General features: G+C 38.3%; 1 protein-coding gene across 2 annotated transcripts in view; it reads left to right on the plus strand.

Annotated features, from left to right (window-relative positions):
* SYNE1 (spectrin repeat containing nuclear envelope protein 1) overlaps positions 1 to 14,600 on the plus strand; it is a 373,726-nt gene that overhangs the window by 93,501 nt on the left and 265,625 nt on the right. For both annotated transcript variants that reach the window (XM_036414424.2, XM_036414425.2), the window contains 4 exons: positions 287 to 424; positions 1,738 to 1,902; positions 7,288 to 7,400; positions 7,947 to 8,115. In XM_036414424.2, the coding sequence (XP_036270317.1) occupies positions 287 to 424; positions 1,738 to 1,902; positions 7,288 to 7,400; positions 7,947 to 8,115 (585 nt within the window). The remainder of the gene's footprint in view (positions 1 to 286; positions 425 to 1,737; positions 1,903 to 7,287; positions 7,401 to 7,946; positions 8,116 to 14,600) is intronic.

A 14,600-nucleotide genomic window follows, 5' to 3' on the forward strand; every position in this document is an offset into this window, starting at 1 on the left:
CCTAACTGCACATATTAGTGGTACTTTCAATTCACATGTGAACATGGAGTCACCTTTTAGGATGTATTAATTTACTATAAAATGTGTAGAAAATACTTAGCCTGGGGCCTGGATCATGGTCAGGCATGATGAATGGCAGCTGCTATTCTTAGCATGTCTGTTATTGTTATTATCAACAACATATATGGAGTACTATCCAAATATAAAAGACTGTTATTTAGGAAACGTAGTTTCCTTTGCTTTTCTTGACTCATTGCCATGTTGTTGCTGTTTTTCCTCTTTCTAGTCATTCAAGCACTTCAGGGTCCAATATGAAATGAAAAGGAAACAGATTGAACATCTAATACAACCCTTACAGAGAGACGGGAAATTGTCACTTGACCAAGCACTGGTGAAACAGTCCTGGGATCGAGTGTCCTCCAGGGTAAGCTCCCCCATGATTGACTTCATAGGGCTCACGTAGTTTAGTCAAGAACATTTTCCATCATCCTTTTCTACACTGTGATGTTGCACCAGGTCCCCTGCCTCTGCCTGAGGTAGGAAAAGCTTTTCTGTGGGAGAATTTTTGTCCTTTAAGCTTATGGATGTGCTAATATAACACCTTTCCTGCCTCGCCTGCCCTACAATAGGCTGTCACCATTGACCACGTGACAGACTGCAATCCTGGAAGACCATGTGGTTACATCTCACTTTACACAAATTAACTCTGAGCTGTTTAGCACGAAAGCCTTCACAACATCTCCATTTTCCATATTCATGTTTCATCAGTAGTTAATAAACTCCCCATATTCACATTCATTTTTATATTCTTTAATTTAACATATCTTCTCACCTGGTCTTTCATGAACCCGAAGGAAAATTGCTCAGGAACTTTAATATTAATACTTTGCAAACTCAAAGACCAACATTTCAATGCCTGTGACACTTCTGTCACTAATGGAGCTATTTTCCTTGAGTGTCCCTATTTTCTTTTATTTCTATAATTTATTTTTTTCCATAAATTTCATCAAATACTGGCTTAGTTTCTAAGTACCTTACCCTATTCTACCTGGCATTCCATCAAGCTGGAAAATGGTATTTGAGAATTGAATAAAGTGGAAAACATGCAGACATGGTTATGAATTATATAATTACTAGAGGTTTGGTGCATGACATTTGTGCACTGGGTGGGGGCGGGGGTCCCTCAGCCTACCCTGTGCCCTCTTGCAGTCTGGGACCCCTCTCTCCTTACTGCCTGCCTGGCTGCTGTGCTCACCAGCCATGAACCAGCTGAGCAGCACTCCCCCTAAGAAGTGCACTGACGACCAGGGGGCAGCTCCCGTGTTGAGCATCTGCCCCCTGGTGGTCAGTGCACATCATAGCGATTGGTCTTTCCACACTTCTGTTGATTTGCAGATTAGCCTTTTATTATTTAGGATAAAAAGAATCCTGAACATTTGTCTGACTCCAGAGATGTCTAGATGGCCCTGGTTTTTCTGATTTCCGGCATGTGGGTTCTGAGCTGGTGCATAAACTCCTGCCTTCCTGAGCATGTCTGTATCCCAGTCCTTGTACTGCAATGTCTTCCCCATCCTCAAAGCATCAGCTTGAACACAGATCATGTCTTACTTGGTATTTATTAAATTAACCTGAAATGATTAACGTAAAGCTTTATGTAGGCTTTGAAACCACTTGGGGGAACTTTAGGAATTGCCTCTGTTTTAGAGATAATCCAGTCTTTCTTCTTTTGCATTTCAGCTCTTTGATTGGCATATACAGCTGGATAAGTCTCTCCCTGCACCTCTGGGCACTATCGGTGCCTGGTTATACAGGGCAGAGATGGCCCTGCGGGAGGAAATAACCATTCAGCAGGTCCACGAGGAAACCGCCAACACAATACAGCGAAAGCGTGAGCAGCACAAGGTAAACTCTGATCAGGAGACCTCCCAGCATTATGTGGTGGGGAGATGTGGCCTATTTAGGACTCACACTGACCGGGCTTCCCAGGCACCCATTCCCACTGACTTAGAGATCTCACACTGTGTATAGAGCTCTGAGGCTTGGAGACTTTTCTAGAATTCAAAGTCTTAGAAATAACCCAGAACCCAAATATTTAGTTATTGTTTTTATAGAAGACATGATTTTGTAGATGTCACATAACACCAGCAAAATCCACCAAAAAATGACATTAGTGCCAAATGGAAGCTTACTGTGGAACGAGCTGTGAATAAAGGATTGGGCCATGCATGTTGGGAGCAGCCCATTGATGGGGTCAGTCTCTACTGAGACCCGCCGAGTTCCACACCATTGCATTCAGGTGGAGGCAGGCTGGTGGTTGTTTCTCCACCTCGTTACACTGCTATTCACTGGATTTTGGCTTCCAGAAAGCCTGGGCCATGTCCATGCTGAGATTCCCAGTATATTAAAAAAAAGGGTGGAATGCTAAAGCCATGTCACATTAATCACACCACTTGAACAATTAGCAGTTCATCCTAAATACAATTCCAAAATTATTTTCATGTAAATCCTGTAACAATTAAAACAATGCTTAACCAACGTGAATATTTCATACAAAAGGAGTCACATAGGGTTTCACCAGTAAGTGTAGAACGCATATAGATGTGCCAGTTCAACCAATATGCACCAGGGAGACTGGTTAAGGTGCCTCCAATCCAGAGGTTTGAGAAACAGCATGTGTCTGTGGTTCATTTAAGATATATCTAATCTAAATGCTCCACCAAAGAGAAAATGCCCTACAGTATTCACCATGCTGTTTATTAGCATGAGAGATTTAGCAGAAATCTTACTTCAGAGTATACTCTAGGCCAGTGGTCAGCAAACTCATTAGTCAACAGAGTCAAATATCAACAGTACAACAACTGAAATTTCTTTTGAGAGCCGAAAACCGACTTCTGCACATGGGCCACGAAGTCTCAATTACACTATGCGTGCATGGTCGCATGTGGTGTTTTGTGGAAGAGCCACACTTAAGGGGCCAAAGAGCCGCATGTGGCTCACGGGCCACAGTTTGCCAACCACTGCTCTAGGCAGCATCTACCCCTGATGGGGTATGGGTTTCAATTGGATGCATGCTGTCAGTGATTATACGATCTGAGTCTCTGGCTCCCTGTGCCAGCCACTAAGTGTGCCGCCGGAAGCATCTCTCTTGCCAAAGAGCAGTAAACAACCATGAAAACCAGAGGTGAACTGGAGTGGGGAGGAGAAGGGTAGGAATCAGAGACTGCAAGATAGGGAATGGGATGAGAAGACAATAGAAAGCAGGCAGAGACAGGTAGGGGGTAAGATGAAGTTCAAGGCAAGTTTCCAGAATGATTTTTTTACTGAGGTAAGAACTCGTGCTAGATCTGGGCATAGGTATTTGAAGTCATAGAGTCATAAAGCAATGTAATTGTCAATTATAAGGTAAACTTTCATTCATCCAAAATATACTTATTAGGTGCCTATAATTAGCTAAGCTTTGGTGATGTGAGAAATATGAATCATGGCTAGGATAACTAAAATTATAGATTTTTCTCAAAAGGAGAAAAATCGGCTCATCAATTTGGTATCAGTACTCTGCTCTGCTACTTTGGGCTCACTTGAAAGTGTAGAAAATTGAGAAAAGCACAATTCTAAGACTCATCAATATGTCAGCAAGAATGTTTGAGAATATTATCTTGCATCCAAGTCCCAAAGTAATTATGGCTCATACCATAAAAACTTAAATATGACCTTAAGATATAGAATTCTTGATTTTATGCATTCATCATATTAATATTTTTAATATAACAAATGACCATCTTTCATTACTCAATATATAGGCAGTCTTTGAAAATTGAATTTAGATAAATATATTTTTTCAAGAGTTCATTTTATGTATTGACCAATGTTTTTTTATTTGTATGTATACTTATATGTATGTAGAAACATGTTTACTTATATGTATGTAGAAATATGTTTATTCTGGAAAACAGGTATACCTCTATATTTTCTGTTTTTCAGATGCCCTAATGCTTAGTTATCTAGAAAGCTAACAACAATAATCATAGCAAATTATACCCTTGAGAATTTAGCCATATTTCAGTTCTAAGTACTTAACTTTGCTAAGCACTTGACCTTGGGATTATAAAATAGGTGTTATTATTTTCATTTTGCAGGTAAGTAAACTTTAGGCAGAGAAAGGTTATGTGTCTTGTCTAAGGTCACATAGCTGATAATCCAGGTTTTTTAAGTATTAAGCTCAAAATGTACCCATAAAACTATTGCATATTATAATATATGTAGAGTGATTGAATCTAAGTAGTTTTCATTAATAACATTGCCTTGACAAAGGTCAGTCATAAGGAATCATGAGACTAGTCATCAGATTCTAACCATCCTCACTACAGGTACTGACTCTACCTAGATCACTTTGCTTCCTTTCTTGAAGATTTTATTCCCTGGATGGTAACACAAGCCATTATTATTAATAACTTCCACAACCTGTAGGTGATCTTCCAATATCCTAGCCTTGTCTCTCTCAATCCCATCCTGCACCCTAATCTAGCTATTCCCTGCATAGACAGTCTAACCTGTCATCACCACTAACTGAAACCCCTCACAATCTCTTTCTCAGGCATCTCATGTCCTTGCAAAGTCACCCCAATCCCAAGTCTTCATTCCTCTGTGTTCTATCCTACTGCCATCTTACTGTCCTCATCCTCCCCAGGCCATCAATTAGGTCCCTTGGGACCCTGCTTAAATTCCGTTCTTAGTCATTCAAATCACTCCTTGTACACACGCTGCCCACCTCACCCAGGTCTCACTTTGTCCTGCTCTCCTGGTTAAAGCACAGCCCTGGTGAAAGCCCACGCTCTGCCTAGATCCTGCCCACACAGAGGCAGCTGACTGTGGCTGAGAAAATCACACCCCCGGCGTGATGACTAACCCAGATGGGAGCCTGACACTCCAAAGGCGTTTCCCAACTCCATTCTCTCTCCATTCCTGGTACAACTATTTCATACCTTGTTTTCTCAAACCTTCCACACCTCCTCCCCCATCCTTACTTTTAGCTGCTAACAGGGCTTCCTCTTTCTCTGGGAAAATAGAAGCAATCAAAAAAGAATTTCCGCAAGCTCCTGCGACCACAGCATCCCACCTACGTGCATCTGTGCTTGAATCTCCCTCTTCACTTCTGTTACTATGGATGGATCATCTGCTCCGAGGGAAGGCCTACCTGCCCCACATGCACTAGATCCCACCCTCCCTGCTCGTCTCCAGAGGACAGTTCCCCTAGGTCATTATTATCAGAAAATTGTTCACAACTTTCTCTTCTATTTTTTGGTAATCCTTTCTGTGCCTACAGTTAAGCCCCTATGTTTGCTTCATATTGTTTCTTTGCACCTCTCGCGCTCCTTACTTACACTTTTGGCATTGTTGGTTTTCTCTGTCATATCCCAACCATCTTAACCCATCCACTTTCTTATCAGAGGAATATTATCACTTTAAAAAAATATTTTAATAGTTTATTTATTTTTAGAGTGGAATGGAAATGGAGAGAAAGAAAGAAACATCTGTGTGAGACCATAACATCAATTATCTATTGAACCAGCAAGCTCATGGTAGACAGGATGATGCCCAACCAACTGAGCCATATCAGCCAGGGCAATAATTATCTTTTTTTTTTTTTTTTTAGTGGTATCATCCTGGCAGCTGTGTGAGAATAGACAGGGTTAGGGAGAAAAGGTAGGAGCCAATGAACCAGTTTCAGTAATCTAGATAGAGACACTAGAACCAGGGTGGTCATTGTAGAGATGGTGAGAAATGGTCAGATTCTGGATAAAATTTTAGGTCAGAGCAAAGAAAATTTTCGGCATTAGATATTGATTATGAAGGAAGGGGAGTCAGACATGACACTGATTTGGGGACTGAGTAACTGGAAAGTGGAATTTTCACCAATTAAGATGGAGAAATGATAAAACAGATTTGACATAGAAGTTGTCTGGATCATAAAAAGGAGGTGGAGAGTGACTGAAATACAGCAATAGCTGCTTGAGGTCTGTCCTCTGTCCTTGGACCAGCATGGCCGCATGAACTACCCTCTTTCTGGGCAAAAGAGATTTGTGAGTATCTGTGCAGTCACCTGCAGACTCAAAGCAGGTTAAAACGTAAATACAGCCAGGTATCTGAGGATAGAATAGTTTGCCCCAGGCTTTTTCTACAAAGTAAACATTAATATCCTGCCTCCAAATTAATGTCACCTATGTCAACAAACGCATATGACTTCAAACATTTTAATTTAGAGTATGAGAGCTTCCACTTTCCCCTCCCATCAAGTGTTTCTCCTACGGCTTGAAGCTCTTATTGGCTTCTATGTTCTCCAGATAACCCACTGAATCCTGGTGTGGGAGGAACAATATTCACTTAAACCTGTCACTCTGGTGGACTAATGTGTCTTACTCTCAGAGAGTGACGAGCAGTTGAGTATTTATTCTGCTATTGAGAAATGAACTATGGCATAAACAAAATATGGCATGAAGTTGTTCACCTCTGTCTTTCTTTGCAATTGGCTAGGAATTGTGAAATTCAGGTAAATCTTTATATGAATAGGTCTGCTGACAGTGAAAACCTCAGAAAAACAAATCAAGGGAGATTAAAATGAATCTAAATAAGTTATTCAAATTATGGAGTTCTATACAGTCTCAAGGAATACTTATACACTTAACATGGGATATCCACAAGAAACTCCCTGTGCTTATTTGAAATCTTCCAACCATAAGGGTATTTTCATAAAATATTGTAATGTAGTCGACTTACTTTAGATGGCAAGCAAACATCACTTTATGACAGCTTGCATGTATTCAACAGAAAAAAAAAAATGTCTAATCTTTTCTTTTTCTTTTTTTTTTTTTTTTGCCATGAAAGGGTTAAATTAGTTGTGCTTAGTTTTAAGCTTTAAAAAACCAGCATCCCTAAAATTCCAGGGAAGAGAAAAATACCACCAAATCACTGTGTGGGGGAATCATGTCATTTTCCTTTGGGTCATGTACCTTTAAAACGTGTGAATGCATTGCTGTGCGAGTGGCATGTGTGTTTGAAAGATGCCATGATCGTTAGCTACAGCTCTCGCCGGGGCCTTGCAGACCAGCATGGGCTCCTGTGCGAGGGAAAAGCCGGTGACAGGCGCTGAGCCGCATGTGGATGTGGCAACAGCATCAAACTGTCGAGCACATTGACTCATCCGTGCAGGCTGCAAAGGATGCTTCTCAGGCTCCTGTGAACATGTGGCCTCATTTTTTAAATTATTTTTTTTCAAAAATCGCATCGTAGGATCTGCTTCAAAACACAGATGCCCACAATCGGGCCTTCCGTGAAATCTACCGGACCAGGTCGGTCAACGGGATCCCTGTGCCACCGGACCAGTTAGAGGACATGGCCGAAAGGTAAGAGGTCTGAGGTGAAGCCTCTTTTTAAAATGCTCGCTGAATGAATGCTTTTTCCATTGCTTTCCTTTTTTTTTTTTTTTTTAATGCATTTGCATTTTCTTTGACAGAAATGCTTATATTTGGTAGAGTAATGGGGCTCCCATAACATATGCTTAAGGAATGTCAGCATGCTAAACACATTATTAATGAAAGAGTTAACCTGCTTGTGTAGAGAGCCTGGAAATCACAGAACCGGTTTCTTCAGAGGCTGTATTTTTATTCAGGGCTGTGAGGAACATTATGTAATATTGCAAGAACAGTGCATAAAAGAAACAGATGAGAGATGTTGGCAGGGGAAAGAGCTGTATCAAAGTCTTCCCTCAATCCCGATTCGCCTTTACACCCAGAGCCAGAAAAGGAATCTGATCTCCCGATAGTGATCGATCAGCCAGAGTGTAGAGGACCCAGTGCCTGCGTTAGATTCCACCAGGACTGTGACAGGTTAAGTAAGCCCCGCTCTGTTACTTAGCTACATCCTGTGAATTCTCCTTGTTTTATTTCTAGGTTTCATTTTGTTTCCTCCACATCAGAACTGCACTTAATGAAAATGGAATTTCTAGAATTAAAGTACCGTCTGCTCTCACTGCTGGTTCTTGCAGAGTCGAAGCTGAAGTCTTGGATCATCAAATATGGGAGGAGAGACTCCGTGGAGCTGCTGCTGCAGAACTACATCGTGAGTGTCCCTGGGGCTTGGGCAGAGGAATCAGAGGACCAGGGAGGTAGCATTGAACACCTGCCTGTGCATCTGATAACTTAATCTTGGATTGAAATGGGAAGGGCTCCAGGGTGTCAAAGGGGGTCCATAGAAGTTTGTGAGCTATTCATTGCAAACTGAAATACACACCTATATTCTTTGGAAATAGAAAAGATTTTGCTGCATTAACCACATTAAACCACTGTGACTGACTTATTGCTTAAAAAAGAGAAGTTTTTGCATTGTATACCCATGGCTTTGACTGTGAGCTCACCATTGAAACTGAGTGAAAAATAATTAAAGGTTATCTTCTTGTTTTCTAAAACCCAATCTTGGAGAACAATTCTCAATTGTTGTAAACTATTTTTTTTTTTTTTTTTTAGATTAGGAGAGCATGTCTTTTTTTAATGGCTATTCCCTGACCACTTGCTTCTTGTGTGCACTCAGGAAAAGTAAAATTTGTAAATCTCTGTGCCAATATAATTTTTAAAGATTATCTCATAGTTTGGGTTTTCAATAAAGATTATTCATATTTTAGTTTATTTATATAGAATAGTAGCATTGTATTAATGAAGGAATTAGGTTTTTCTATAACTAGGAGTTTCTATTTACATGTAATTAGAGAATTATAATTATCAAAGGCAGCTTATTTCTCTTAGGTAACCCCCCCCCCCAATTTATTAAAAATTCAAATTTTCTCACTAAAATGAATGTTAGTAAGACATCTCAGTTCTGTCTTGTTCAATTGATGTTTAATAACAAATTCTAAATACTAAATTAATAAATCCAAAATATAGGCCCGTATTTTCCCTGACAGTCACAGATAACTCTGTAACTGGTATGATTGATACTTGTTGAAACCATGTCTTTATTGAAGAAGCATCCTAGAACCATAAAATATTTTGCTACATTTTAATTTTATTTTCTAAGTGATAATGGAACAGCATGCATTTAGGGAGGGGAAGGTTTAACAGGTTTGTAGTAAAATATTTCTTTTGGTTTAATTTATTGTCTCAGAAATAATTGTCAAAAAATGTGAACTCTGTTGTATGTTTCCTTATGCATTTTTAACTTTTTTATATTTTATTGATTTTTTACATAGAAGGGAGAGAGATAGAGAGTTAGAAACGTCGATGAGAGAGAAACATAAACCAGCTGCCTCTTACACACCCCCTACCGATACATGCCTTTGACCGGAATCGAACCTGGGACCTCTCAGTCCTCCGCAGACCAATGCTCTACCACTGAGCCAAACCGGTTTCGGCCATTTTTAATTATTTTGAAAAGCAATAAAAAAAATCTATATTTTTAACAAGTACTTACATCAAACTTTTAAATATTAACTACAGATGTGCATTTATGTATTCAGGTTTAGTCATATAAATGATACACTCTGAACTCGGTAGATAATTATTCAGAATTCATCTTTTTCCAGCTATTTAAGGACGACTAGTCAGATTGAAATGCCTAGTAGGAGTGTTGTACCAGGTTCATGTTCAACACAGTGATGTTAGTAATTCTCTTTGACTTCCTCAAGTAAAAGGTTTGTGAGTGGAGAGTTGTTGCCAATGATGGGAGGAAAAATAGTCAGTATTTTCTGCAGGTCTATGAAGTTCACCAGACAGCTCATTTTAAACTGCTTCCTAAGTCCAAGTCATTTGTAAAATTGCTAGTTACTCTTATCAACAGCGCAGGTTTCAATGAACATGTCCTAATATTCTTATGCCCTGTGAATAAGATCTATTTATCACTCATACTATTTTCCAAAAAGGGTTTTAGGTATTTTTCAACAGTTTAAATAACTTTGGAAGATTGAATATTTGTCACATGCCAAGGGTTTTCGTATTGTCTCACAGAGGAAACAAAGACGGAATGCTTTAGGCACATGCTCCAATGGCACAGTTGGCAAGGAGCGGAGTCAGGATTTGAATCCACCTCTTTCCGACTCAAAAGCCCTTGTGCTTAAGCAGTAAACTTTACTAACAAAATTGGCTGAAAAAAGGGATTTTTAACTTTAATAGACCAAATCGTTAAAATAATCTCTTGTAGCTGAAAGAACTAAAGAATTGTAACTCACATAAATATTAGTTCCATTTACTATTGGTTCCTATTGACAATGTTTCCCACTTTCATACGGTAACCAATAGTTTCTACTATTTCTGTCACAGGCAACATGGGTTTCGGGCAGGAGGAGGTCAGATGGGGGGCCTTATGGAAGTTTGGCCACCAGTCACGCAGAAAGGTGTTGAATCATGCTCAGCTCCTTACTACCCATGCCACCTTATAAATAGCTTGATTCTAGAAGATTCACTTTTCCCCAAATCTATATATAGTGGTGCCTCGCATAAAGAACGCCTCGCACAGTGAACGCTGCACACAACGAACTTCATTTCATGATTCATACAACGAACTTCGTTTCACACAACGAAGTCGCCCGAGCTTCCACGACCGCTTTGCCCGAGCTTCCACGACCGCTTTGCCCGAGCTTCCACGACCGCTTTGCCCGAGCTTCCACGACCGCTTTGCCCGAGCTTCCACGATCGCTGCCGATGTATTGCATCCTTCCACGCAGGCACTGCAGGCAGTCGTTAGTCACTGCGCTTAACTTAAGCACGTATCGCGGCAATCATTCTTCATTACGAATTAAATCACGCACGTATCACGGCAGTCGTCCTTTTAAGTTAAACTCAATATTTTTTTTATATCATGATGTATCTAAATAAAAATAACAAAAAATTTATCTTTTTTTATGTCATCTTAGCATATTTTATGCTACAGAACGAATTATTTTTTTTTAACATGTATTGTTATGGGAAAACGAGTTTCACATAACGAACTTTTCGCATAACAAACTTGCTCCTGGAACGAATTAAGTTCATTGTGTGAGGCACCACTGTATACAAAAGTCTAAGCGACCATTCAACTGGTAGCTATGACATGGACTGACCAACAGGGGGAAGACGCTCAACACAGGCATGGAAACATGGAACAGAATGATGAATCTCAAAGGGAAGTGGGGAGGGGAGAGAGGATCTTCTATGCATAGTAGAAATCTTATATGCATAGTAGAAAAACGATGCATGGATTTGTGCATCCGTGGGATCCCTCAGCCTGGCCTCTGGGGATCGGGCCAAAATCGGCAGTCTGACATCCCCTGAGGGATCCCGAATTGCAAGAGGGCACATGCCAGGCCCAGGGACCCCAACTGTGCACAAATCCATGCACCATGCCTCTAGTTTATTATTAATAATAATAATAGGAATTTTCTAAGGAACAAAGAATGACTCATACTGTTTTACATCTACCTCACACCCACAGACACTCTCTTATCCTCTTGGAGTTTGGAGGAAAATTACTCTCTTTAAAACAGATTATTTCAAAGAGTATAAAGACTTTCAAGTAAAATTATAAATCAGGTTCTTAAATATGACCCTTTCCTTGTTTTCTAAATAAAACAATTTACTGTAGTGAACCATATGCTGTTACATCACCTAATAACCAAAATAATATTCAGGATCTAAATTTTCTATAATTATCTTTGCCTTAGTCTGAATTCTCAATTAAATATTTTAAAATTTTATTTTTCAATTAAATTCGGCATGTTCCACATTGGGGATTGAGCTTGCAACCCAGGCTGCCCTGACTAGGAATTGAACCGTGACCTCCTATTTCATAGGTCAATGTTCAATCCCTGAGCCATGCTGGCAGGGCCAATTTGTACTTCTTAATCCCTTTACTTTTTTCACCCAGTCTCCTAACCACCTTGCTCTCTGGCAGCCATCACTTTTTATTGAGTCTGGGTGTGTGTTTTTTTTTTGTTGTTGTTGTTAATTTATATTTTATTCTTTAGATTCTGCATATATTTACAATAACCAAGATATGGAAGCAACCCAAGTGCCCAACAATAGATAAGTGAATAAAAAGTCATAGTGCATATACACAATGGAATATCACATGGCCATAAAAAAGAATGAACTCTTACCATTTGCGACAGCATGGATGGATTTAGCAAGTATTATGCTAAGTAATATAAGTCAGCCAGAGAAAGACAAATACCATATGATTTTCTTATATGTCAAATCTAAAGAACAGAATAAAAGAACAAACAACAGAAACAGAATTTAATCTTACTCATCTGGAAAAAATATATATACCTTTGTTAAGAGTTAGAAAATTAGAGAATGTGCCTTCTATTACTTCTTGTACAAGGTCCATGGCATGCAGCTGATAAGTACTTAATATATTCCTGGAAAATACTTCACAAATGCTTGTTGGTTAATTTAGGCTACATGCTACTGATAAGAGATTACATACTGTAATGAAAATCAGAGGACTGGTTTGGCCCTTGCTCTCAGAATTGTTCATAATATGACCTTGTGGGTTAACACATGCTTCAATTTTACTATGGAAGAAAGAGATAACATTTTTTCCCAAATAAAATATAAAAAGAGCTCTTGGAACTTTGGACTATGTGAATGCAACATAAGTAATATGAACACTTATTTTATTGTTTATGATTATTTTATTAATGTACATAGACAATTCTGATGAAACCCCTCCTCAGAATTGATTTTTAAAATCTTAAATTATCTGGCTTAGCTCCCTTTGAGTGAAATTGATGAGCTTTTTATTTCTTATAACTGTATTTATCTTGTGAGAGTAGAAGTAGTCTTTTCCATTAAGACTTTGAATTTAGTGGCACAACCAGGTATCTTATTTTTCTATAAATGTCTACTGACTAATACAGCTTATTTGTTCAACTTTATATCCAAATGTAAACCTTATTTTGAAAGAAATAAACGAATTCTGTCGCTGTTATTTTAAACACACATTTGTGTTTACTTTTGCAAAACCTGAGAGATTGTCTCTAGATAGCTCACAGTAAAAAAGAGGTTTGGCAGTCTTCCTGCTTAAGTAATTCTAACATACAAAACAATTCATATTACTAACTGGATTGACTCAATCTCCAGAAAAAAGAACCAAAATAAATGAAATAATTAAAAAGTAAAATAAAGAAAGCATTGATCTTTAAAAATTATTTAGTTTTCCTCATAGGAAAGCTGAAAGAAACTTTAATAAAATTCTACAGCCCTAATTGATTTGGCTCGGTGGATAAAGCATCAGCCTTTGGACTGAAGGGTCTCAGGTTTGATTCCAGTCAAGGGCATGTAACTTGATTGTGGGCACATCCCCATTAGGGGGTGTGCAGGAGGCAGTTGATGGATGTTTCTCTCTCATCGATGTTTCTAACCCTCCATTCCTTTCCCTTCCTCTCTGTAAAAATCAATAAAATACATTTTAAAAAACCTCACAAAAAAAACAAAACTCTACAATATTTAAAATATTCTTAGAACATTTCCTTTTCTACCTATCCCCCCCTTTGACTAGAAATAAAAATAGAAAAAAAAATTTCTCTTCTTCAATTTGTTTATAAACTACTCCAACAAAAGCCTAATTAAGTTTTTCTGTCCAGTAGAGGCATGATTTCCCATTTCTTTGGCACTTGTAACAATTTTCTCCTTAACTTCTTGAAGTTTTTGCCCAAACTGAAGACTATTTTTAAAACTTTTCCTGAGATATTTACCTTTTTAATTTCTTACAGTGTCTTGAAGATTGGGTGTAATTTTCCTTAAAAAAAAAATCAAATCATGACTTGCTTTACCTGGTTAAGTTACTAAAAATGTAAATTACAGTAAATTACTTTTCCTTCAGTTGGGGAGCAGGGAGAGCTTAAAGAAATAGCACATGAGGCTAAATAATGAGTCAGTCAGACTGTTGTGGAATTACTTTATCCTCACACAAAAATAATGAAGCCTATTAAAATGATTGAATAACGTATTCATCATAAGATCCCTCATTCCAAGCTTTACCATTTCCCTGAAGAACAGTTAATATGTAAGTAAGTGCTTTTACACATAAAATGATATGAAACAGGTATTATACAGGTAATTTTTAAATGTTATGATGAAATATGATACATGTTTATCAATAAAACCTAAGGATGTCTATTCAATTGCTGTCTGAATAGTTTTGCATCTTCAAGTTAAGCATTCATCAGCCTACTATTGAGGACTTCAGCTGGTTTTTGAAGGCTAATTTTGCATTTTATACTATGACATCAAGTATTTCAGCGAGTTCCAATCATAAGGCCTAATTATACTATTAAGAGAATTTAAAGAGCTTTTGGTGATAGGTTGTTACCTATAATTACATAGACTTCCTACTTTGTAGAAGTAGGAATAATCTTTGAAACAGGAGCTATTTCATATTTGTTGTTTTAACTGTTATAAAACTTACCTAAGGGTTTGTTGTGTGTTCTCAATTTTATAGGTATCCATTTGCTGATAGCAACTCTATTACGTATGTAAATTACACACTGGCATGCACATGCCTTATCTGTAATTTTTATACTAGAAAATTGAAATTAGAGATCATGGGTAGAATGTGATATTATTAAACCTTTT

Source organism: Pipistrellus kuhlii, unplaced genomic scaffold (genome assembly GCF_014108245.1).
Source record: "Pipistrellus kuhlii isolate mPipKuh1 unplaced genomic scaffold, mPipKuh1.p scaffold_m20_p_5, whole genome shotgun sequence".
Classification (NCBI taxonomy): Eukaryota; Metazoa; Chordata; class Mammalia; order Chiroptera; family Vespertilionidae; genus Pipistrellus; species Pipistrellus kuhlii.